Source organism: Girardinichthys multiradiatus, chromosome 7 (assembly GCF_021462225.1).
Source record: "Girardinichthys multiradiatus isolate DD_20200921_A chromosome 7, DD_fGirMul_XY1, whole genome shotgun sequence".
In the NCBI taxonomy this organism is placed as follows: Eukaryota; Metazoa; Chordata; class Actinopteri; order Cyprinodontiformes; family Goodeidae; genus Girardinichthys; species Girardinichthys multiradiatus.
In genome coordinates this window covers 44835033-44859917 of record NC_061800.1, presented here as the reverse complement: position 1 = coordinate 44859917, position 24885 = coordinate 44835033, and the positions used below count along the sequence as shown (strand labels likewise).

At 42.3% G+C, this 24885-nt stretch overlaps 2 protein-coding genes across 2 annotated transcripts; both read right to left on the bottom strand.

Moving 5' to 3' along the window:
• Positions 1-118: 118 nt before the first annotated feature.
• On the bottom strand, positions 119-4706 carry LOC124871586 (ileal sodium/bile acid cotransporter-like). Its single transcript, XM_047371009.1, has 6 exons — positions 4225-4706; positions 1980-2098; positions 1761-1849; positions 1493-1668; positions 1225-1382; positions 119-1131 (listed from the first exon to the last, which is right to left on the bottom strand). Exons 1-6 carry the CDS (start codon positions 4608-4610, stop codon positions 965-967), a joined length of 1095 nt encoding a protein of 364 aa, XP_047226965.1. The 5' UTR covers positions 4611-4706; the 3' UTR covers positions 119-964.
• Positions 4707-14537: 9831 nt separating this feature from the next.
• Positions 14538-21379, bottom strand: slc10a2 (solute carrier family 10 member 2). The gene is made up of 6 exons (XM_047371039.1): positions 20875-21379; positions 16399-16517; positions 16180-16268; positions 15912-16087; positions 15644-15801; positions 14538-15550 (listed from the first exon to the last, which is right to left on the bottom strand). The coding sequence occupies exons 1-6, from the start codon at positions 21258-21260 to the stop codon at positions 15384-15386; spliced, it is 1095 nt and encodes a 364-aa protein (XP_047226995.1). The 5' UTR covers positions 21261-21379; the 3' UTR covers positions 14538-15383.
• Between the last annotated feature and the right edge of the window lie 3506 nt (positions 21380-24885).

Sequence of the window (24885 nt, the reverse complement as noted above, 5' to 3'; positions counted from 1 at the left end):
TCAAAAAAATTAAATATTCATTGCATTTGTTGAAGTCTTTGGATAATATCAAACATTAATTTACCATCATAAATTTTTATATAATTCTGACCTCTGAATAGTTGCGAATAACAGAGAATGCCTTATCACAAGAGTTTATTGAGATGTCAAAATTACTTAAATTCATATCCAAACAAGAACCATCACAACAAAAATAAGATTATATTACAACAAATACATGATTCTTCTAAATGCAATTTTATAACAGCTGATAACTTACATCATATATAAGCATTTTATTTTTATAGGCTCAGAAAAATAATAAAAATACAAAGTATATGTTTAAAAATACATACTTGTTGGAATAAAGTGTATGTGCTCTGTAGCTTGAAAAATAATTAATATTGGACAAACATTGTTTTATTATAAAAGAGAGGCTCAACTTAATTTGTTAAAAACAAAGTCGAATATGAGAAAATCTAAACAGAAACAAACACAACAGAAGGTTGGATCAGTGTCAGCATCAGAACAGATATCAAAAAAACAATACCAGATGTTTGGGTGATTTTCAGATGTCAACCCTTATTTTGTTTGTCTACTTGCAGGATTAAATGTTTCGCAGCAACTTGCATGAGGTTTTCGATAAGCAGTGACCGAAGTTCAAATGTATTCATTCTGACATAATAAAGAACATGAAATCATGCCCCTCATGAACTTTAATTTTTTTCCTGACCCTATGTTTTTCTTATACTAAGTTACAATATACCAGAGTACATTTTCTTTAAACAGCTCCAAACATTTATTTACTACTATGAAATAGAAAGTTACCTATTGCTGTTTTTAAATATCTACATGAATAAAATAGAGAATGTTGCATGTTTTGCATTACACATTTCGGCCAGTAGTGAGTATTGTGTGTTCACAGTTCAATAATTCTACTGTCTCCAAGAGATCTCAAGTCAATCATTTGCAGGATTTTTATATCTCACAGCTTTATGTTTGCGTAGGTGCCTTTCAGTTCGTCAGAGTCAAAAGCTTTGTTGTCCAGAGTGTAGCCCGTCTGTTTAGTTGCACTGTCATCATTTTCCGTTCTGACCTCATTGTCTAGGTCATCTGAATTTTTTACACAAATCCTTTTATATGCTTGGAAGGCTGGAAGGGAAGCACACACAGTGAGAAACCAGGCATACTACCTTAATCTGAAACAGATCTGCAGGATAAAAACATTTACTGTAAAACTCTTACCTCCCACGGCACAGACTGCTGCTACGAGCTGGAAGATGCTGTAGATGAGGGGGAAAGCAAACATGACCTCCAGCTCTGCAGGGCTGAAGGACAGCTGGACAATGGTGCTGCACAGCTGGGCGTTCTGGAAACCTGTTTCTAGTGCGATTGTTCGACATCTGAACAAAGGCAGAAAAATTGAGCAACCTCATAAGAAAGTAAAATGTGTTATCGTGGTGGTTTTATGGTTACGTTATTCTGAACATGAACAGTTCCCCTTCTCACTCACTTGTTCCAGGGCTGACCCACAAACCAAGCCAAAAGGAAACCCAGGCTAAACCCAATAAAGGGATAGACAGTTCCAATTATCCATAAGGAGGGAGAAATGACCCAAGACGATTGGTAGAGGACCCCTCCAACCACAGCTATGATGATAATGAGAGCAAAGCCACCGATAGAACCCACCTGTGGAAAACCGTTGCAAAATATTTCACTTACACTCTTTCCAAGACTTTTTATTGGTCATCAGATCATAAAACAAATTAAAGAATTTCTACCTTGAGGATCTTTTTTGCTATATGAGGCCACTTGCTTTTTACAAAAATCCCCACAGCAATGGGTATAAGAAGGCCTGCAAGTGTGATTCCTGAGCAAGCACAGATGAAATGGCAATTCTTTTAAATTTAAGAAGTAAACACAAATAAACAATGCATGGCAGGAATTTCAACAATAATTCCTTCTGTGCAAGCATAAAGACAACAGATCTGTTAACTTACCAATGCTGTCAAAAGGGATCTTTATGCTGTCGCTGGAGGTCCAGACACTGGTGTAAATGAACAGACAGAGCGGCATCATGCCCAAGGCCAAGATGGAGGAACAGGCCGTCATGCTGATACTGCAGAGAAGAAAGCGAAGACCACAGTTCGATTTACATTACCGGACCCAATAGGAATATTTAGTTAAACAAAAATATGTAAATTGAGAAACAGAAGATTTAAATTTCACCCATGTTGGCATTGTTTAAGAAAAAATAAGGACTAAATGTCAAGTCTGAAATCTCCTCTAATCAATCATAAATGTGCTTAAGTGGTCATCCTCACTGTTAAGAGTTTTGGGACAGGAAAATGGATGCAAAGTACCAACCCAAACCTTTCTCCACGTTTAGAACAAGACACACAGTCAGATAAAGACTGATGAGAAAGAAGAGGGTATTGCACCAGACTCACCAGACTGCTGTCCTGACCAATCTCCGTTGGAAAACTTTGGAGAACTTAGAAATCAGAGCCTGTATTCACAACGATTCTCACAGTCCTCTTACAGAGTTCCTGACTTAGTCTAAAAATTCCTGCCAAGGAGTCTCAGCTTCAAAGTGATTTTGTTCGCTGCTGAGAATAACTCTGAGCGAGGAGACGACAGAAATTCCTATCCTAGTCAGGAGGTGTGGTGGTCATGATGAAGAAACTTAGCTAAATTTAATTAAATTAATTGTCACACAGCATCAAAATGTTTGAACCTTATTGAGCTGCTCGTCATTATTTTTATTTGCTTATTATCATGTTTACTCGTCATGTTGGTCATTTTCCTACTTCATCTATCTGATATTAATACATATCACGCTTCAGCATTGCCCTGTGATCTTCTTCTTGTATAATGAGGTTTGATTTGGTAAAATGACCAAAACAAATCAGAGAACATAAGGTGGAGAAAACTGAACTGAACAGGAGCAGAGCCTGCTGGTGGAGGAGAAGAGAGGAATGTTGAAAGGGAGATTTGGTCCCAGGATCACAGTGGGAACCAACAGACATTTCCAGCAGATCAATGCATCGTTCCCTCTGCTTTCAGCACCAGCCTGGAATGTGAGCAGCTCTGGTTCCTGCTGTATTCAGAAGCTAGAGAGGAGATAGCAGCACCAGAGAACGTCTCCACAGACGTGGAGTGTTGGAGATGACCATTTAGGCTGAGGCTGCTGACATCATCATGAACAATACAGCAAATACTGATTCACCTCATTTACATCTTCCTTCTATGTATATAGTGCTTTGATTATTGTACTTTTTCTTGTCTGGAGTTTTTATTTATGTACAGTATATATATGTTTTTGAGTTTTAAAAATTTTTACCAAACTTTTATTGTTGAAAGCATTATATAGTCTGTAAATGTTAAACAATTCTGTATGATACTTAGAGGTTACTAGAGGCTGACCTTTAACCTGTCCTGCAGGTTAAACTGTTTAATTTCTCCCTAAGGAAATGATAAAATGTATCTTATCGCTATATTAATAATTGTATGATTGTTATAGAGGTTTATGTACTCATTTACTCGACTATTAAGGGGTTGGATCCCTGAGCGATCAAGCTGGTAGCGTTTTATTAATTCACTGTTGCTCATTGTAGGAGAATATCTCTCCTTTCTCTCTCTCTTTCCTCCATCTTCTCTGCTTCACACACTCTTAGGCTCACTAAAAGTCCTCCTCATTACATTTCCTCATGTTAGGAGCTCTCTTAAGAACTAAGGAAAAATCAAAGAAAAATCTTTGAATTCATAAAATTCGAAGGTTTTCTTAGAATGACTTCACTAGCAGCTACTTTTAGTTTTAGGATTCTTTGGAGATACGGGCCCAGAAATGTAGAAAGTAATGTCCCAGGACTGTTGGACAACTTATGTCTTGCTTGCAGGAAAAATGGGACAGAATAACATCTGAAGCTTTACATGGCTTTGGATTTTTCATCAAGGATGGATAAATAAAAATTACTTTTGGCCAATCAAACTTTCCCGATTTGCTCATATACGCCCCAAACTACTGGTTATATCTCTTTCTACCTCCTCTTTATATCATCATGGAAAGGGAGCTCCCTATACCTATAAAACTGCATAGGAATGGGGATTAAATTTTAACAACCTGGTTGAAAGGTAGATTGTGTTTAGACTTAAACTATTAACTTGAAGTCAGACAAACTTATTTGGAATATTTTGAGCAATCCAAACAAACAATTTACTTTCCAACCACCCTGACCATCTTACCTCAGATCCATGTCTCCATCCAGCCAGTAGCAGATGATGTTTGAGCTGGATCCTCCAGGACAGCAGCCCATAACGATGATGACAATGGCCTGCACAGGAAGCACCCCAAAAGCTAAAGACAGCGCAAAGGCCGTGAAGGGCATGATGCCGAACTGGCAGAGGAAGCCGATGACAATGCCCCAGGGTTTCTTGACATGGCTCCATAGCTTTGAGGCCTCCACGGTGCAGCCCATTGCAAACATGACCAAGGCCAGCATCACTGTGAGCACCGTGCTCAACACAAGGCCCAAGACTGCGTTAAAGTTACTGGGAGGAATGATGCAGTTTGCACCAGAACAAACTGTGGCAAGAGAATCACAGGACATTTCCACAGCTGACGTCTTCATTGCCAATAATAAGATGGAAGGAGAAGATTCAATTCTTAGATTTCACAAGATGATCCCAGTGTGTCCCTCTGTTCCAGTCCAGAGGATGATGGTGATAGTGGGGGGAAGTGTCCTGCTCTCTGCTCTTTATGCTCACACCGCTGCAGTGAAATAAAGTTGGGAGGGATAATCAAGTAAGAAAAATAAAAAATTAACCAATCCTTAATGTTTAATGGGGTCAGTGTTCAGAGGATCGTGGATATAAAAAGAAAATACAAGTGAAACATGGTATGTGATTGCAACTTTTTATTGCCTCTGGGCAATTCAAACTTTATTGGGCATCTTTTTTGTGCAGCATCCTCCACTGCCAGCAACGGGGAAAGATGCTTGCACCTTTTAACCCAAGGAACATCATGTCTTTGCACATTTTTCATAAAGTTACTTCCTCCAGACTCATTTTATGGTGTTTTTAAACAATGTTTTAAAGAGTGGGTGTGGTGAGGAATTCAGACATTCTATTATGTGGAAATGATTTACATTCAGTTTCACAAGAATTGGTAAGAAATAAGTTTAAAGTCCATCAAAATATAAAGAGCAGACTCAGCTTGATGTAGCGTTGCATTTTCTACTTGAGGGCTTGTGGATTTGATGTAATCTGGGAAGCACTTTGGTGCATGTCTTGCATTATAAAATATTACTACAGTGTAATAGGAGAAACAGTTATGACCTATTATTGTTTAATTGTTGTGATACCATAAACAATATTTAGAATATTTCTAAAAAAGAGAATACAAATCCCCATAGACTACAATAATATGTCAGCAGTAACACCCAGCCTTGTTTGGCTTTACAGCATGAAGATCCTTCAGGGTTTCATGGAACGTTTGGCTGAACTGGAATTTTATTACCTTTTACAGTTTTTACACGATCACAGTTAAGGCTCTGGGCTGTTTTTCGATTTTATCACAGAATGTTCAGAGTGAGGTGATGTCACTCTAGATTTGCTAATGTTAAATATTCAGAAACGTTTTGATTGAAACTTCTTTCATGACCACAGTTTTATCTTTATGTGCAGTATATACCTCTAAACATAGGGAATTATATCTACTTTCCCACAGCGTGTCTTCTACTGCTACAGGATCCCCAAACTCTAATTCACTCCTATATTCAAACCCATTCTTAAATGATGGTCTGTTCAACCATATCATCAAAATAAAAATAACATGTTTAACCACCAGAAGGTTCTGTTTGTATTTTATTTTCTGAAAGGCCGGCATCGGCGGGAACCTGCAGGTTGGTCAGGAAACCTGCAGTTACTGAGCAGGAGTCTGGGTGGCCTGCAACGTTGACGAAGGCGAGGATCTGCTTGACCTTCACTGCGCCTGGCGGACCCTCAGAGGCTAAAGCAGAGCTGACGGGACCCTCAGAGACAGGAAAAGAGCCTGGCGAACCCTTGGAGGCCAGAACAAGGACAACCTGCTCCTTGAACCCCTCAGAAACAGTATCCGGTGGCGCTTCGTCCTCGAACCCCTCATCTATGTGTTCAGAGGCCAAGATGAGGACTAATTTCTCCTCGGACTGCTCAGGAGCGGGGTCCAGGGGCGGTTCATCCTCGTACCATTCATCAGAAGCCAGGATGAGGACTAATCTCTCCTTGAACCACTCAGGAACAGTGTCAGGTGGCGGTTTGTACTTGAACCACTCAGAAACAGGCTCAGATGGCAGTTCGTCCTCAAATCCTTCATCACAGGGTTCAGGAACCAGGACGAGGACCAGTCTCTCACTGAACCCCCGGAAGGCCTTCAGACCAGGAGCAGAAGCTGAAGCATCGCGTCGACTCGACCCTCAGTGGCTTGAGCAGAAGCTGAGGCTTTGCCGTGACCCTCAATGGTGTGAGCAGGAGCTGAGATGTTGCCGGGACCCTCATTGACTTGAGTAGGAGCTGAGGCGTCGCCGAGACCCTCAGTGACGTAAGCAGGAGCTGAGGCGTCGCTGGGACCCTCAGTGACTTGAGCAGAAGCTGAGGCGTTGCCGTGACCCTCAATGGTGTGAGCAGGAGCTGAGACGTTGCCGGGACCCTCAGTGACGTAAGCAGGAGCTGAGGTATTGCCGTGACCCTCAATGGTGTGAGCAGGAGCTGAGGCGTCGCCGAGACCCTCAGTGACGTAAGCAGGAGCTGAGGCGTCGCTGGGACCCTCAATGGTGTGAGCAGGAGCTGAGACGTTGCCGGGACCCTCAGTGACGTAAGCAGGAGCTGAGGTATTGCCGTGACCCTCAATGGTGTGAGCAGGAGCTGAGGCGTCGCCGAGACCCTCAGTGACGTAAGCAGGAGCTGAGGTGTCGCTGGGACCCTCAATGGTGTGAGCAGGAGCTGAGGCGTCGCCGAGACCCTCAGTGACGTAAGCAGGAGCTGAGGCGTCGCTGGGACCCTCAGTGACTTGAGCAGGAGCTGAGACGTTGCCGGGACCCTCAGTGACTTGAGTAGGAGCTGAGGTATTGCCGGGACCCTCAGTGGTGAGAGCAGGAGCTGAGGCGTCGCCGAGACCCTCAGTGACGTAAGCAGGAGCTGAGGCGTCGCTGGGACCCTCAGTGACTTGAGCAGGAGCTGAGACGTTGCCGGGACCCTCAGTGACTTGAGTAGGAGCTGAGGTATTGCCGGGACCCTCAGTGGTGAGAGCAGGAGCTGAGGCGTCGCCGAGACCCTCAGTGACGTAAGCAGGAGCTGAGGCGTCGCTGGGACCCTCAGTGACTTGAGCAGGAGCTGAGGCGTTGCCGGGACCCTCAGTGGTGAGAGCAGGAGCTGAGGCGTCGCCGAGACCCTCAGTGACGTAAGCAGGAGCTGAGGCGTCGCCGGGACCCTCAGTGACTTGAGCAGGAGCTGAGGCGTCGCCGAGACCCTCAGTGATGAGAGCAGAAGCTGAGGCGTCGCCGGGACCCTCAGTGGCGTAAGCAGGAGCTGAGGCATCGCCGAGACCCTCAGTGACTTGAGCAGGACCCGAGGCATCCGGCTGACCTCCAGAAGTTCGGAAGAGCTCAGCGAGGAAGCCACCAAGAAAATCAAGAAGGAGTTCTGGGTCTGGAGCCGAAGCGTTGGCCAGACCCCCGATGACTTGAGCTGAAGCATCCCTCTTACGATGCCCTCTTTGGTGTGTGGAGGAGGTTGAGGCAGACGTGGGCTGTACGGCGGAGCTTTGGAGACATGGTGACAGCTGAGCTGCAGCAGCAGCGCTCTGGAGACCTGACGTGGGCTGCTCTGTAGCACCAGTGTTCTGGAGTCCCTGGAGAGGATAGAGGTGGGTGGCAGTAAAACTGCCTTACTGCTGCCATGTAATCTTCCTCCATCTCTCTGACCTTGGCCTTAAGCTCAGGAGAAGAATGCAAAAGGCTGATCCTACTGAAGCTTTAAATCTGGCGAGCAAAAATACTAAACTGCTCCTCCAGCTCATCTGGTGTTGCCACAGAAACCTGGGCTGGTGTGAGCAAAGACGGCATGGCAGAGCTGCAGCGAGCCTGGGAGACAGTGCTGTGGCAGACGAAGATGCAGGATCACTCGCTGCAGCCCTCACGTCAGCCGGCATGGGACCCACCTCCTCGCTGGCAGCAGCAGTTCAGCCAAAGCCCCCCTCCAGGAAGGTGCCACAGCTAATCACAGAGCCAGGCCAGATGTAGCGTATCAGAAAAGAAACTCAGACATAACAGCAAAGAATGCAAAATTTGAGAGTAGTAGGAAAATGCAGAAGAGTTAGCGAAAGTATGTATTATGTTTCCCATCAGCCAAAACCTTTAGCAGCATAACTACAGAGATAGCTCAGGAAAACCTAAGCCACTCTAACTATAAGCTTTATCAAAAAGCTTGAAAAAGGACATCATAGAAACCTGTTTAATATGGTATCTAAAAGACAAGTCATGGTCAAAGCAAACAAGGTTTTTTACTGAATTACCAGAGGCCATTTTAATGCCGTCCACATGCCGTCCACATTAATTGATTGACTAAGTAGTTTCTTTATCCGTTATCAAGTACTATACCCTGCTGGTGGGTTTGATAATGTACACAGCCTTGCAAATGTATTTATACCCATATTTGTTTTCCACATCTTGCAACATTACAACAGTAAGTTGTAATTTAGCTATGTAAACCTTTTTTTTCATGGTATTTTATGTGATAGACTGACAGAAAATTGTGGAAAACTGTGTAGTGGAAGGAAAACGATTTGTTCAAACTCAAATCTGAGTGTGAGGTGCATTTGTCTGAAGTATTTTGCAACCTCTGATTGGTGTTCTTCCATGATTGTGTTTAGCTGAACCCATCTAGCCATCAGCTTAAATTTCCCTGCCTCCCCACAGCATGATGCTCCCACCACCATGCTTTACCTTGGAAATGGTGTGTTTAGGGTGATGTGCCATGATAATTTCCTCCACACCAGTGGCAGTTCTAGACCAAATTTACCAGGGGGGCCAGGGTCGGGCCAGTGTTTATTCATGGGGGCACAGAACAAAAGAATGAAGCAAAAAAACAGGGCAATATTTCATAGTTTAATATATTAAGTGGGCTAAAGAGCCACTTGCGGTTCTGGAGCTGCAGGTTGTAGACACCTGATCTAGCAGATGAAAACTGTGATCCTATCTCAACGCGGCTGAAGCTAAAAGTGCAACTTCTTAATTTTTAATTCATTGTTAAAAGAAAACTGTAAGGGTAAAAAACTAAATTGGTCCAAGGGAACAATCAGTTACAGTTTCTGTGCCAGTGCATTTCATCATAAGAAATGTATTTTTATACTGTGTCCTGAGTACAGGGGCCATAACAGGGACCAGGACCAGTTCTACAGGGGTACTGGCCCCTGTTGGCCTCTGTCTAGCACCGTGCATGCTCCACACTGTTAGCGCAATTTCATGTTGTTGGTACTATTGCAACTTATTAGCACAAGAGGGAGTAGAAATTCTACTTTTCACCGTCCCTAAAGGGTATATTTATGAAGTGCTGTCAAAATTCTCCAACCTGAGTTGTGGATCTCTGTAGCTTTTCCAGAGTACGCTGCTTCTCTTACGTGTCTGGATCCTTTTCTGGAAATAAATGTGTCCTAAACTGTAAAACCTAGCCTGACAAAATCAGTTTAAATTGGAGAAAAAAGACAACGACTGATACAAAAGGGAAGATGGAAGAAGCTTTTCAAGAGGAAGACATACTCCATACTAAGCTGGGCTGCCAACCAAAATGTCTGACGCTTATAAAACTTAAGCGATGACATCTCAGTGCTCTAAATAACCAAATGTGACCATATATCCTAAAATAATCTTAAATTATCAGTCGACGTGTCTGAGGGATCTAATATGAAATCCATGTTTTGGGACATCTAATATTGGAATTCTTTATTCTCAAACCAGAATTCCACTTTATTTATTAAGTGAAGATTTAAATGAAAAAGCTGTAAGGAAGCAAAAAAAAAAGTCCAACTGGATAAATCTCAGACAAATTTCCAAATATCTGAGTTTAATAGAAACAGGAAGCTTGTGGTTGACTCATGCTGAGGGGGAAATGAAAAGGAACTCCTTAGAATCCAGCTGGAGATAGGCACCAGCTTCCCCACAACCCACTATGGAATAAGCGGTAGAAAATGACTGATTGACTGACTCCTTAGAATCCACCATCAGCAAGATGGAAATAAATTAGGCTGCAGACACTGATATTTTTCAGGCGACTTACTGAATCCTACCAACAAACACTACATGATTGTAAGAACAAATCTGTTTTTGTCTGTTTTTTTAAAGAAACCAGCAGATATTAGAAGCTTGAAATTTTTCAATTTCTAAGCAGTCTTTCCTGTTTAACCTTCCACTGAAAAATGTTCTTGCACAAATACAGTATAGACTTTTGTAGACAGAAACTGCATTTACTCTGGGTTTAAACATTATTATGTGACTGATGAGGCTTGTTTAACAGTTTGAGTTGGCATTTTCGAACTTTTATAATCAGAATTCTGCTTTACTCGAGTTGATTTTGCCATATGTGTCGGATCTTTATCCTGCCGAAGGATTCAGTTGTGACCCATTTTCAGGTTTCTGGCAGATCTGAGCAATTCTACTTAAAATGTCCTGGTATTTCAGAGTTCATGAGGTTTTGAACTCTAACAAGGTCCACAGGAAGTGTAAACAGGCTCACAGCATCACAGTTTCTCCACCAAACTCATTACTTGGCATGAAGTTCTTTTCCACATATTTATCATTTCTTTGACATTCAAAACAACTTGAGTGTTTGTTAACGCAAACCTCAGTCTTATCTGTACAAAATACATAGTTTCACTTACAGTCACAGTTTAGTTCAATGAACTTCACGGGCTTACATCTGAGATGATACTGGGAGAAAGAGAACTTTTCCCAGCATGCCTCCATAAAAACTAGTTTGGTAGGTGGAGTCTCTAACAATCATTAGATGCTCTAATGATTGTCATGGTCACTTGTTAATACTCTTGCCTGCAGATCTCTTACAGTCTAACAGCTTTGGAGATGTTAGACATGGTACCTCCATAACCATCCTCCTCACTGTGGTGGAAGATAAACTTGAGTCCTTGTTCAGCCTTGTTTGTCACAGTTCCAGCTATTATTGGTCTGATTGTAGATATGGTCAAATTTAGATTTCTTGAATCCATTTCCTGACATTTAAAGACCTGCACACATCTACCTGACTTGAATTGCATACTCCTTGTCGTTCCCATTTTAAAGAGTGGCTAAGAGAAATGTCATATTTATATCCCAGGGAAGCAGAAGAACAGTGAATATTGATTAAAGTTATCTTGACACTGATCCAGTTAAAAAAGTAACATATACATTTTAAACAAATTTTATTTATTAAACTTGTCCAGTCTGGCAGAGTAGCACTTTAGAATAATATTATCTTTATTTCCTTCTTCCCAATCAGTGTCATTGTGTTTTGTTTACTGCCTGCCTAGCCAGGAGCTTTTCCTTTCATTTAAGATTTATCCTCCTGTTTAAGTGGTGTTGCTTCCTAGAGTTCTGTTAGGTGTATTTATTTAAAGTTCCTTATAGATCTGGTTCTCCCTGGAGAACCTGCAAACTCCATGCAGAAAGACCCCCAGCCAGGAGTCAAACCCAGGACCTTCTTGCTGCAAGGCAACAGTGCAACCAAAGGCGCAACCTTCTTGACCTGCCAAATCTTATATAACAACAATGTTACTGAAAGGTGCACGGTACTTATGGATGCAAGATGTCTTTGGTGGTAACCACGGTGCAATACAGAACATCTGTGTATCTGCTAACACCTGAATCCAAACACCTGTGGGTGTGAAAGTACTTGTGTATATAAAGTTTTTTCATAAAAATATGCAATAGCAAGTGTGAGGATCCACAGACCTGCCCCCCTGGAGATCTGAGCCACAGACATCCAAAGGCCCCCCAGAGATTACCGCAACCTCCCACCAGAGAAGAGCAGAGGAGGGCCCCAGGGGAACCACCCAGCAGCCACAGTGCAGAAGCCCCAGGGAGCTGCAGCAACGAGCCCACAGGCCCCACCGGCAGCCGTCTACACCAGAGTACATCCAGCCATGCTCTCAGAGACCCTTGGGCACATCACCCCCCAAGCAGAGTCCTGACAGAGCCAGGGGGCCCAGGTCCTGGCAAGCAGCCACTGGGAGTGAGCAAGCACACACCAAAGCACCCAGCCCCAGACACCGAGAACCACCAATACACCAGCAGGCAGAGACACCAGCCAGCGGTAGCGAGTGTGACGGTGAGAAAATAGCTGATCCAGGAGAGAGAGCAGGTAAGGTAAGGTATACATTTGAAAAATGCTTTGATAATATTATCTTTCCTCTGCGATGCACTGCTGACCTGTCCAGGGTGTACCCCGCCCCTCACCTGTAGATCGCTGGAGATAAGCACCAGCACCCTCACAACTCTGTACGAAAGAAGAGGGTGTAGAAAATGGATGGATGGATGGAATATTATCTTTTAGTTACATACTTAATTAAAGGTTGGATTTCTCAAAAATATTCATTGTAAAATTATCCTACAAACAAATATACAGGTCCTTCTCAAAATATTAGCATATTGTGATAAAGTTCATTATTTTCCATAATGTAATGATGAAAATTTAACATTCATATATTTTAGATTCATTGCACACTAACTGAAATATTTCAGGTCTTTTATTGTCTTAATACGGATGATTTTGGCATGCAGCTCATGAAAACCCAAAATTCCTATCTCACAAAATTAGCATATCATTAAAAGGGTCTCTAAACGAGCTATGAACCTAATCATCTGAATCAACGAGTTAACTCTAAACACCTGCAAAAGATTCCTGAAGCCTTTAAAACTCCCAGCCTGGTTCATCACTCAAAACCCCAATCATGGGTAAGACTGCCGACCTGACTGCTGTCCAGAAGGCCACTATTGACACCCTCAAGTAAGAGGGTAAGACACAGAAAGAAATTTCTGAACGAATAGGCTGTTCCCAGAGTGCTGTATCAAGGTACCTCAGTGGGAAGTCTGTGGGAAGGAAAAAGTGTGGCAGAAAATGCTGCACAACGAGAAGAGGTGACCGGACCCTGAGGAAGATTGTGGACAAGGGCCGATTCCAGACCTTGGGGGACCTGCGGAAGCAGTGGACTGAGTCTGGAGTAGAAACATCCAGAGCCACTGTGCACAGGCGTGTGCAGGAAATGGAAATGGGCTACAGGTGCCGCATTCCCCAGGTCATGCCACTTTTGAACCAGAAACAGTGGCAGAAGCGCCTGACCTGGGCTACAGAGAAGCAGCACTGGACTGTTGCTCAGTGGTCCAAAGTACTTTTTTCGGATGAAAGCAAATTCTGCATGTCATTCGGAAATCAAGGTGCCAGAGTCTGGAGGAAGACTGGGGAGAAGGAAATGCCAAAATGCCAGAAGTCCAGTGTCAAGTACCCACAGTCAGTGATGGTCTGGGGTGCCGTGTCAGCTGCTAGTGTTGGTCCACTGTGTTTTATCAAGGGCAGGGTCAATGCAGCTAGCTATCAGGAGATTTTGGAGCACTTTATGCTTCCATCTGCTGAAAAGCTTTATGGAGATGAAGATTTCATTTTTCAGCACGACCTGGCACCTGCTCACAGTGCCAAAACCACTGGTAAATGGTTTACTGACCATGGTATCACTGTGCTCAATTGGCCTGCCAACTCTCCTGACCTGACCCCACAGATAATCTGTGGGATATTGTGAAGAGAACGTTGAGAGACTCAAGACCCAACACTCTGGATGAGCTAAAGGCTGCTATCGAAGCATCCTGGGCCTCCATAAGACCTCAGCAGTGCCACAGGCTGATTGCCTCCATGCCACGCCGCATTGAAGCAGTCATTTCTGCAAAAGGATTCCCGACCAAGTATTGAGTGCATAACTGTACATGATTATTTGAAGGTTGACGTTTTTTGTATTAAAAACACTTTTCTTTTATTGGTCGGATGAAATATGCTAATTTTGTGAGATATGAATTTTGGGTTTTCATGAGCTGTATGCCACAATCATCCGTATTAAGACAATAAAAGACCTGAAATATTTCAGTTAGTGTGCAATGAATCTAAAATATATGAATGTTAAATTTTCATCATGACATTATGGAAAATAATGAACTTTATCACAATATGCTAATATTTTGAGAAGGACCTGTATATAACAAATGTATTTATTTTAGGACTTTTTTTACACATTTTTACCAGGGGGTTAATTCTAGAGGCTCGTTGTGGAGTTCTGCAAGGCTCCATTATGGGCTTTGTCTTGTTTTCACTTTACATACTGGATTTGATAAAGAGTTTTTACATTGTTGTTCAGATAATGCACACATCTTCATCAAAAAAATTAAATATTCATTGCATTTGTTGAAGTCTTTGGATAATATCAAACATTAATTTACCATCATAAATTTTTATATAATTCTGACCTCTGAATAGTTGCGAATAACAGAGAATGCCTTATCACAAGAGTTTATTGAGATGTCAAAATTACTTAAATTCATATCCAAACAAGAACCATCACAACAAAAATAAGATTATATTACAACAAATACATGATTCTTCTAAATGCATTTTTATAACAGCTGATAACTTACATCATATATAAGCATTTTATTTTTATAGGCTCAGAAAAATAATAAAAATACAAAGTATATGTTTAAAAATACATACTTGTTGGAATAAAGTGTATGTGCTCTGTAGCTTGAAAAATAATTAATATTGGACAAACATTGTTTTATTATAAAAGAGAGGCTCAACTTAATTTGTTAAAAACAAAGTCGAATATGAGAAAATCTAAACAGAAACAAACACAACAGAAGGTTGGATCAGTGTCAGCATCAGAACAGATATCAAAAAAACAATACCAGATGTTTGGGTGATTTTCAGATGTCAACCCTTATTTTGTTTGTCTACTTGCAGGATTAAATGTTTCGCAGCAACTTCCATGAGGTTTTCGATAAGCAGTGACCGAAGTTCAAATGTATTCATTCTGACATAATAAAGAACATGAAATCATGCCCCTCATGAACTTTAATTTTTTTCCTGACCCTATGTTTTTCTTATACTAAGTTACAATATACCAGAGTACATTTTCTTTAAACAGCTCCAAACATTTATTTACTACTATGAAATAGAAAGTTACCTATTGCTGTTTTTAAATATCTACATGAATAAAATAGAGAATGTTGCATGTTTTGCATTACACATTTCGGCCAGTAGTGAGTATTGTGTGTTCACAGTTCAATAATTCTACTGTCTCCAAGAGATCTCAAGTCAGTCATTTGCAGGATTTTTATATCTCACAGCTTTATGTTTGCGTAGGTGCCTTTCAGTTCGTCAGACTCAAAAGCTTTGTTGTCCAGAGTGTAGCCCGTCTGTTTAGTTGCACTGTCATCATTTTCCGTTCTGACCTCATTGTCTAGGTCATCTGAATTTTTTACACAAATCCTTTTATATGCTTGGAAGGCTGGAAGGGAAGCACACACAGTGAGAAACCAGGCATACTACCTTAATCTGAAAGAGATCTGCAGGATAAAAACATTTACTGTAAAACTTTTACCTCCCACGGCACAGACTGCTGCTACGAGCTGGAAGATGCTGTAGATGAGGGGGAAAGCAAACATGACCTCCAGCTCTGCAGGGCTGAAGGACAGCTGGACAATGGTGCTGCACAGCTGGGCGTTCTGGAAACCTGTTTCTAGTGCGATTGTTCGACATCTGAACAAAGGCAGAAAAATTGAGCAACCTCATAAGAAAGTAAAATGTGTTATCGTGGTGGTTTTATGGTTACGTTATTCTGAACATGAACAGTTCCCCTTCTCACTCACTTGTTCCAGGGCTGACCCACAAACCAAGCCAAAAGGAAACCCAGGCTAAACCCAATAAAGGGATAGACAGTTCCAATTATCCACAAGGAGGGAGAAATGACCCAAGACGATTGGTAGAGGACCCCTCCAACCACAGCTATGATGATAATGAGAGCAAAGCCACCGATAGAACCCACCTGTGGAAAACCGTTACAAAATATTTCACTTACACTCTTTCCAAGACTTTTTATTGGTCATCAGATCATAAAACAAATTAAAGAATTTCTACCTTGAGGATCTTTTTTGCTATATGAGGCCACTTGCTTTTTACAAAAATCCCCACAGCAATGGGTATAAGAAGGCCTGCAAGTGTGATTCCTGAGCAAGCACAGATGAAATGGCAATTCTTTTAAATTTAAGAAGTAAACACAAATAAACAATGCATGGCAGGAATTTCAACAATAATTCCTTCTGTGCAAGCATAAAGACAACAGATCTGTTAACTTACCAATGCTGTCAAAAGGGATCTTGATGCTGTCGCTGGAGGTCCAGACACTGGTGTAAATGAACAGACAGAGCGGCATCATGCCCAAGGCCAAGATGGAGGAACAGGCCGTCATGCTGATACTGCAGAGAAGAAAGCGAAGACCACAGTTCGATTTACATTACCGGACCCAATAGGAATATTTAGTTAAACAAAAATATGTAAATTGAGAAACAGAAGATTTAAATTTCACTCATGTTGGCATTGTTTAAGAAAAAATAAGGAGTAAATGTCAAGTCTGAAATCTCCTCTAATCAATCATAAATGTGCTTAAGTGGTCATCCTCACTGTTAAGAGTTTTGGGACATTGATTCTGTTCGCTGCTGAGAGTGACTGAGCGAGGAGACGACAGAAATTCCTATCCTAGTCAGGAGGTGTGGTTGACCCCGTCACCATGTGTAATGTCTTTTAAGAGCTCTGATTGGTTGTTACAAAAACACATGAAAAAAATAAATTAAAAAAAGTGCGCTCCTAGTAATCAATGTAGAGAATTAAACCAATGATAGAATTTAGACTGGATTCTAATATGTGTAAATCATGATGAAGAAACTTAGCTAAATTAAATTGATTGTCACACAGCATCAAAATGTTTGAACCTTATTGACCAGCTCGTCATTATTTTTATTTGCTTATTATCATGTTTACTTTTCATGCTGGTCATTTTCCTACTTCATCTATTTGATATTAAAACATATCACGCTTCAGCATTGCCCTGTGATCTCCTTCTTGTATAATGAGGTCTGATTTGGTAAAACGACCAAAACAAATCGGAGAACATAAGGTGGAGAAAACTGAACTGACTACCTCTTGAAGCTCATCAACAGAATGCCAAGAGTGTGTGGAGCAGTAATCAAAGCAAAAGGTGGCTACTTTGAAGAACCTAGAATATAAGACATATTTTCAGTTGTTTTACACTTTTTGGTTCAGTATATAATTCCACATGTGTTCATTCATAGTTTTGATAACTTCAGTGTGAAGCTACAATATTCATAGTCATGAAAATAAAAAAAACTCTTTGAATGAGAAGGTGTGTCCAAACATTTGGTCAGTACTGTATATTGTTTTGAGTTTTTCCAATTTTTGACGAATTTTTATTGTTGAAAGCATTTTACAGTCTGTTATGTTAAAAAATTTGCCCAAAGTATTAACGCCCAAAGCGTTTCATTAATTCACTGTTGTTCATTGTAGGATAATATCTCTCCTTTCTGTCTGTCTTTCATCCATCTTCTCTGCTTCACACACACTTAGGCTCACTAAAGGTCCTCCTCACTATTCTTAACATCTCCTCACATTAGGAGCTCTCTGTTAGCGCCTAAGATGCTTCATGAATAACTTTTTTATCTTACCGAGGGAAAATTTGAAGAAAAATCTTCGAATTCGAAAAATTCAAAATTTTTTCTTAGAATGACTTCACTAGCAGCTAGTTTTAGTCTTAGGATTCTTTGGGAATACGTGCCCAGAAATGTAGAAAGTAATGTCCCAGGACTGTTGGACAACTTATGTCTTGCTTGCAGGAAAAATGGGACAAAATATTACGTGAAGCTTTACATGGCTTTGGATTTTTAATCAAGGATGGATAAATAAAAATGACTTTAGCCCAATCAAGGTTTCCCGATTTGCTCATATACATCAGCCCCAAACTCCTGGTTATATCTATATCTATATCTATTTCTTTTTTTTTTTTCCTTTTTTTTTTTTTTTACCTTGTGTTGTCCAGCAGTGTAGCACTCAAACTTGTTGTGTCAAGAAAAAGCTAAACAGATTTACAAGTGGAGGATTATGGCTTTAATGCTCTGCTTGATATTTATAAAATAAACTTTATTAGAAACTGCTTTGGGATTATTTCAGTTGCTACGGACACGGAAACAGAAACAGAAAGTAAAAAATAAGCACGAATGAGAGAGAGGTTGGGCATAAAGGGAAAATAGAGAGAAGGAGAAAAAAATGGAGGAGAGAAATGATGAAGAGATTATAAGATAACACCCTGCTTGGTTCTTCACTTGCAGAAACATATAGAAAAACATCATTGTTACCAAAAAGTGCACAGTACTTATGAATGCAAGATGTGTTCAGTGGTAACTGCAGCTCAATTTAGAAAATTTGTGTGTCTGTTAACACCTGAATCTAAACACCTTTGGGTCTGAGTGACACCTTTTGGTCTGAGTGTGAGCGCGCTTGCATATACAAGGTATCTCCATAAAAATATGCAATAGCGAGTGTAGGAAGCCACAGACCTGCCCCCCTGGACCTGAGACAGATACAGAGGAGATCCGAGCCATAGACATCCAAAGGCACCCCCAGAGCACAGGAACCCCAGGAGAACCATCGCCAGGACTACCACAACCCTCCCAGAGAATAGCAGGGAACCACCCAGCAGGCACGGCGCAGAAGCCCCAGGGAGCTGCAGCGACGAGTCCACAGGCCCCACCAGCGGCCGTCTTTGTCAAAGCAGATCCAGCCAAGGACCCAGAGGCCCGAGACCCTGGGACATATCACTCCCCAAGCAGAAGCCCAACAGAGCCCAGTGGTCCAGCCCCCAGCAAGCAGCCACCGGGAGTGAGCCGGCACACATAAAAGCACCCAGCCCCGGACGCCAAGAACCACAAGTGCACCGGTGGGCAGAGACACCAGCCACTGGCTGGTAGTGTGGTGGGGAGGAAATAGGCCCCACATTTGATGGGGGACCTAAACTGATCCAGGAGAGGGAGCAGTCCAAGACCTAACCAGACACAAAAACAGGTCCATATAGTCACAATCACACATTCCCACCCTCATGTGTATACATAAAAACACTCACACCCATGCACCCAATGTAAAAACAAACAACAATGTCCATTGTACACTCACTCACACTCCCCATACATACTCTATACTCTGAGGTCCAGGGTTCCATACCACATAGGAGAAACTGGCCCCTGGACCCAGGAGGCGGTCCCCTTCCCTCCGACCGTGGGTGGAGACAGGCAGACCTCCCCAGCACCAGACCAGACTAAAGCTGGCCCTGCCCGACCCTGGCCTGAACCCCGACTCCCCAGCCTGTCTCCAGTCCCCAACAAACCCCATCCCCATCCAGAAAGGGGGCCATGTGCAAAAGAGGGGTCTACCCAGTATAAACAAGCCCACCAACTAGAGCCGCCGCAGGATGAAACAGTACCCCCCAATGAATTGTGATTTCCACCCCAGGAGTCCCCCACCCCCCATGAACCCCAACATGAATTTCCCCACAGGGCCACCCGCAACCAGGACACAGATATCGAACACATGCCCCTGAACCCAAATGCCATGAATCCCTTCCCCACAGGGGCACACCTCCATAGGTGAGCTCCATCCATGAAAAGCCAACGAAGGCACACCCACACAGCGCAACCTCCAAATACAGTCCCGCTCCAAGCACCCCGGTCGCATCCTGCCCCCCAACACACAGCACAATGTGACAGCAAGGCAAGGGCCCCACGCAATGCCACCCCTGCCTCCGCCCACACAAACTAACCCAGCAAGAAGTCCTTGGGGCAAGCACCCAGGGCTGGCGTCCCCACCACGCCCCCCGCAACCACACAAACACACCACATTGCCGCCACTGCAATAATAGCACAGGGAGAAACATTAACAACTTCAGCTCCACCATCACCGCCCAGTCGATTTAAATGTCGGTGACCCCACATCCAAAAAGAGGACACAACCCGCCGGCCAACCCCACACACTATAGCCCCTCCATGCCAGCCCTCCACCCCGATCCCCCCTTGGACACGACAGTCAGCAGAGCAGCACACCGCCGAGCCTGCCCAACCATCTGGCCAGCGCCAGCAGCCCCAGCCCCCTAGTCCACGAGAGAGAAACAATCGGCACCTGAGTAACCTGGCCAGGTAGGCCCACCGCTCCAGGCCAAGCACAACCCACCAGCCGCCCCAGTGCAGGCACAAGACATGCTCCACCGCCCCACCCACCCGACCGCCAAACAAAGCTTGGCGCCCGGCCAGGGTGTGGTTGGCATCTCAGGAAGGCCACCACGACACGTTAAGGACCGGGCACCTCATCAACCCCACACCCAAACCCCAGAGGCACTCTAGCATGCCGGTCACCCACAATCCTGCTAGGCACACCCCGCCGCACCAAGCAGGCCAGCTGGCCAGCCCTTCCAACAAAGCGAAGCCACATCCCAATCAAACCCCAACTCCAGCCCAAACCCCGACCAGAAGGTCCGCTTCTTCTCCCGGCCTCTTATATCTCTTTATACCTCCTCTTTACATCATCATGAAAATGGAGCTCTCTATACCTATAAAACTGCACAAGAATGGGGATTAAATTTCAATAACCTGGTTCAAATGTAGATTGTGTTTAGACTTTCATACAGTAGACTATTAACTTGAGGTCAGACAAACTGATTTGGAATATTAACATTCCAACAAACAATTAACCTTCCAACCAACATGATCATCTTACCTCAGATCCATGTCTCCATCCAGCCAGTAGCAGATGATGTTTGAGCTGGATCCTCCAGGACAGCAGCCCATAACGATGATGACAATGGCCTGCACAGGAAGCACCCCAAAAGCTAAAGACAGCGCAAAGGCCGTGAAGGGCATGATGCCGAACTGGCAGAGGAAGCCGATGACAATGCCCCAGGGTTTCTTGACGTGGCTCCATAGCTTTGAGGCCTCCACGGTGCAGCCCATGGCGAACATGACCAAGGCCAGCATCACTGTGAGCACCGTGCTCAACACAAGGCTCAAGACTGCATTAAAGTTACTGGGAGGAATGAGGCAGTTTGCACCTGAACAAACTGCGGCAAGAGAATCACAGGACATTTCCACAACTGATGTCTTCATTGCGAATATTATGATGGAAAGTGAAGATTCAATTGTTAGATTTCACAAGATGATCCCAGTGTGTCTCTCTGTTCCAGTCCAGAGGATGATGGTGACAGTGGGGGGAAGTGTCCTGCTCTCTGCTCTTTATGCTCACACCGCTGCAGTGAAATAAAGTTGAAAGGGATGAGTAAGAAAAAAAAAATTAACCAATACTTAATGTTTTATGGGATCAGATGATTGTGCCTATAAAAAGAAAATCCAACTGAAACATGGTATGTGATTGTAACTTTTTATTGCCTCTGGGCAATTAAAACTTTATTAGGCAGCTTTGCTGTGCAGCAGCATCATCCTCCACTGCCAGCAACGGGGAAAGATGCTTGCACCTTTTAACCCAAGGAACAGCATGTCTTTGCACATTTTTCATACTTCCTCATTTTATGGTGTTTTTAAACAATGTTTTTAAGAGTGGGTGTCAGGAGTAAATAAGATCTTCTTTTATGGGGAAAGGATTTACATTCAGTTTTACAAGAATTGGTGAGAAAAAAGTTTAAAGTCCATCAAAATATAAAGAGCGGACTCAGCTTGATGTAGCATTGCATTTTCTACTCGAGGTCTGTGAAGCACCTTGGTGCATGTCATGTATTACTACAGTGTAATTCAATTCAATTCACTTCACTTCAATTCAATTCAATTAAATTCCATTCAAAATTCAAAAATACTTTATTGATCCCCGAGGGGAAATTAGAATTCCAGTACAACCCATCCAGACAGACAACATGACACAAGACATGGGGGGGACAGGTCACTGAGGGTATGCTGCCCACTCATAGCTACTGCCCTTTCTAGATGAGAAAAGAGGCCACATTAGGTGAAGAGGGGGGAAAAAAATCATATTTCACACTTTATCCTTAACAGGATACAGTTTGAGATTGCAAAAAAAACCCTCAGCGCAAAGAAGCAACACATATATGAAACAACATCATGCAGGGGGGTCCGGTGAAGGCGGTGTAAAGGGGTGCATATGTTTATCTTGAGCATGTGTGTGTGTGTGCATGTGAGTGTGTGCAAGGAAGTCCGTGAAGCACTGTCACAAAGGTCATTGTCCTTGATGGTACGATGGAAGGTTCATCAACCGGCCACACAGTTCTGAGCAGCTCCACAGATGTCCTCAGGGAAGGGAGGGGGCAGAGGGAGCAGTGCATCATGTTTACATAACTTCCAGGAGAAGTTGAAGATAGCCAGCCATCAAGGCCGTGCAGGGGGGCCGGATTCAGATAACAACAATTGTTTTGGGCCAGGCCGACTCTTAGTTTTCCGTCTGCCTTGAAGGTCTCGCTGGTGCTTCTCAAAGGCGAATCCAAACAGCCAAATTCCATGTCCTTTTTGCCAGATCCGAACGAACAACTTTCTCCAAGATTTATCCCATTTCACCTCTGAATCCAGGAACTGCAACCTGTCTGCGATCCTGTGTAAGGATCACATCCAGTCTGCGATTCAGCTCACGTAACATCTCAGGCTGAGTGTTGATCTCTCTGCAGATCCCATCATACATGCCAGGCAGCCTCACAATTGCCAGAACAGATGCCGACGTTTTCTGAATTTCTCGATATGCCAGGTAACTGAAAAGCAGAAATCCTGTTATCAAACATCCAATTGTGTACACATCTTCGACATCCTCGACTGACATTATCGACAAACACACAATCCTCCACTTCTGCCAGGAGTCCATTGTGTATCTGGAGAAAAATGTCCCGTCTGGACAAGAGGGTACCCCTTCACCCTGTCTTCTAGTCGAGAAAATTTGGTCAATTGCATTGAGAGACCAGCTGACAAAATCCATAACTCAGAATTTTGGAAGATATGCAAAGGGAGGCTCCAAAAAGAAGACAAGACACAGAGCTGAAGCAGGGCAGATATGGGAGGGTGCGGGAGACAGAGAAAAGCGTCCTCCTCCACCGAGAGCAGAAAGATAAGAGAAAAGAAAAATAGGAGAAACTGTTATGACCTATTATTATTATTCATCAGATTTCTTGTGCCTTGATCACTAATAGAGTACTGTGTTTAATTGTTGTGATACCATAAACAATATTTAGAATATTTCTAAAAAAAAAAGAATAAAAAATCCCCATAGACTACAATAATACTACAATAATATTTCAGCAGTAACACCCAGCCTTGTTTGACTTTACAGCATGAAGATCATTCAAGGTTTAATGGAATGTTGGGCTGAACTAGAATTTTATTACCTTTTACAGTTTTCAAACAATCACAGTTAAGCGTCTGAGATGTTTTTAGATTTTACCATAAAATGTTCAGAGTGAGGTGATGTCACTCTAGATTTGCTAATGTTAAATATTCATAAACTTTTTGATTGAAACTTCTTTCATGGCCACAGTTTTTCTCTGTGTGCAATTTATACCTCTAAACATAGGGAATTATATCTACTTTCCCACAGCGTGTCTTCTACTGCTACAGGATCCCCAAACTCTAATTCACTCCTATTTTCAAACCCATTCTTGAAGTGATGGTCTGTCGTCAAAATAAAAATGACATGTTTAACCACCAGAAGGTTCTGTTTGTATTTTATTTTCTGAATGTATTCCTTCTCAGAACCTTTTTCTTTTCTATAATTTTCTGTAGTCAGGTAAGTACCAGATACTTCACAGTGGTACTAAAAGAAGGTTTACGTATTTTAAAATTTCAGGCTGCAGCTTGATTGGCATCCTAAAAATGTGTTTTTAAAACACTGCTGAAAGTACTGAGCATTCAGGATTTTTTTAACCTGTATTTTAAAACTATAAAAGTCTTTTTTGTTTGGACAGAATTGAGATTTTAAAATCCCCAAATCAGAAAAGTTAAAGGGCAAAAAATCTTATTTTAGAGCCAGAAAAAAGTAAAAATCTCAAAAGTATGAAACATAAATAAAATGCAATCAGCCATTTCATTATTTTTTAAAGTGGATAAGTAATTTCAAAACCTGCTTTTCTATAGTATTTTAAGTCAGGCCCAACAAAACAGGAAGGCATTTCAACCATGTATGGCTGGCAATATAGTATTTGTAACTGCAAGATCTGCAAATTTCTCACAGTAATGACAGAACAGATTGTTTTTTTGACTGGAAGCACTGTTTTAATAGTTAAATGTCAACTGGTTGTGTGGCAGCACAGAAAGGGATATAGTTAGCACTTTAATGGCAAAGATCAAGTACACATTTGAAAGAAACATGGCTGAACTATGTGGAACAATGGAGCATTTTTATGTAAAAAAACCTGGTTTAGAAAATGCTGCAGCCTGAAGTGCATTAGTCCAATAAAATAAAAGTTTCTTTGCATTCTGTTCTGAGAATTTTCCAGTTAAGAGTGTACATATACACATTACAATGTAATAAAACAATAAAAGAAAAAATAAATCCAAGGTTTTTTATAGATGTTCAATAAGCTGCACATGACAGCTGAGGAAACATTAAAAAAAACCTTCATTATGACTAATAAAAAATTATTTTTCTTGGATCCAAGTAGATATTGGCTTTTAGTAAGACGTTTAGAGCAAATCATGCCCACACTTTGCAATAATTCTGATAAATCTGTGGAATGTTCTTACTTTCATGACTGGTCTGAAAGAGGTATGCCTAACTTTGTAGTTA

Excerpts from the sequence above, each read along its gene's own strand:
- LOC124871586 (XM_047371009.1), bottom strand. The coding sequence starts at position 4,610 with ATGAAGACGTCAGCTGTGGAAATGTCCTGTGATTCTCTTGCCACAGTT. Across the intron at positions 1,383-1,492 it reads GTGGGTCAGCCCTGGAACAA|ATGTCGAACAATCGCACTAG; the intron begins GTGAGTGAGAAG and ends GCCTTTGTTCAG. Across the intron at positions 1,132-1,224 it reads AGCAGTCTGTGCCGTGGGAG|CCTTCCAAGCATATAAAAGG; the intron begins GTAAGAGTTTTA and ends CTTCCCTTCCAG.
- slc10a2 (XM_047371039.1), bottom strand. The coding sequence starts at position 21,260 with ATGAAGACATCAGTTGTGGAAATGTCCTGTGATTCTCTTGCCGCAGTT. Across the intron at positions 16,088-16,179 it reads TAGCAAAAAAGATCCTCAAG|GTGGGTTCTATCGGTGGCTT; the intron begins GTAGAAATTCTT and ends GGTTTTCCACAG. Across the intron at positions 15,551-15,643 it reads AGCAGTCTGTGCCGTGGGAG|CCTTCCAAGCATATAAAAGG; the intron begins GTAAAAGTTTTA and ends CTTCCCTTCCAG.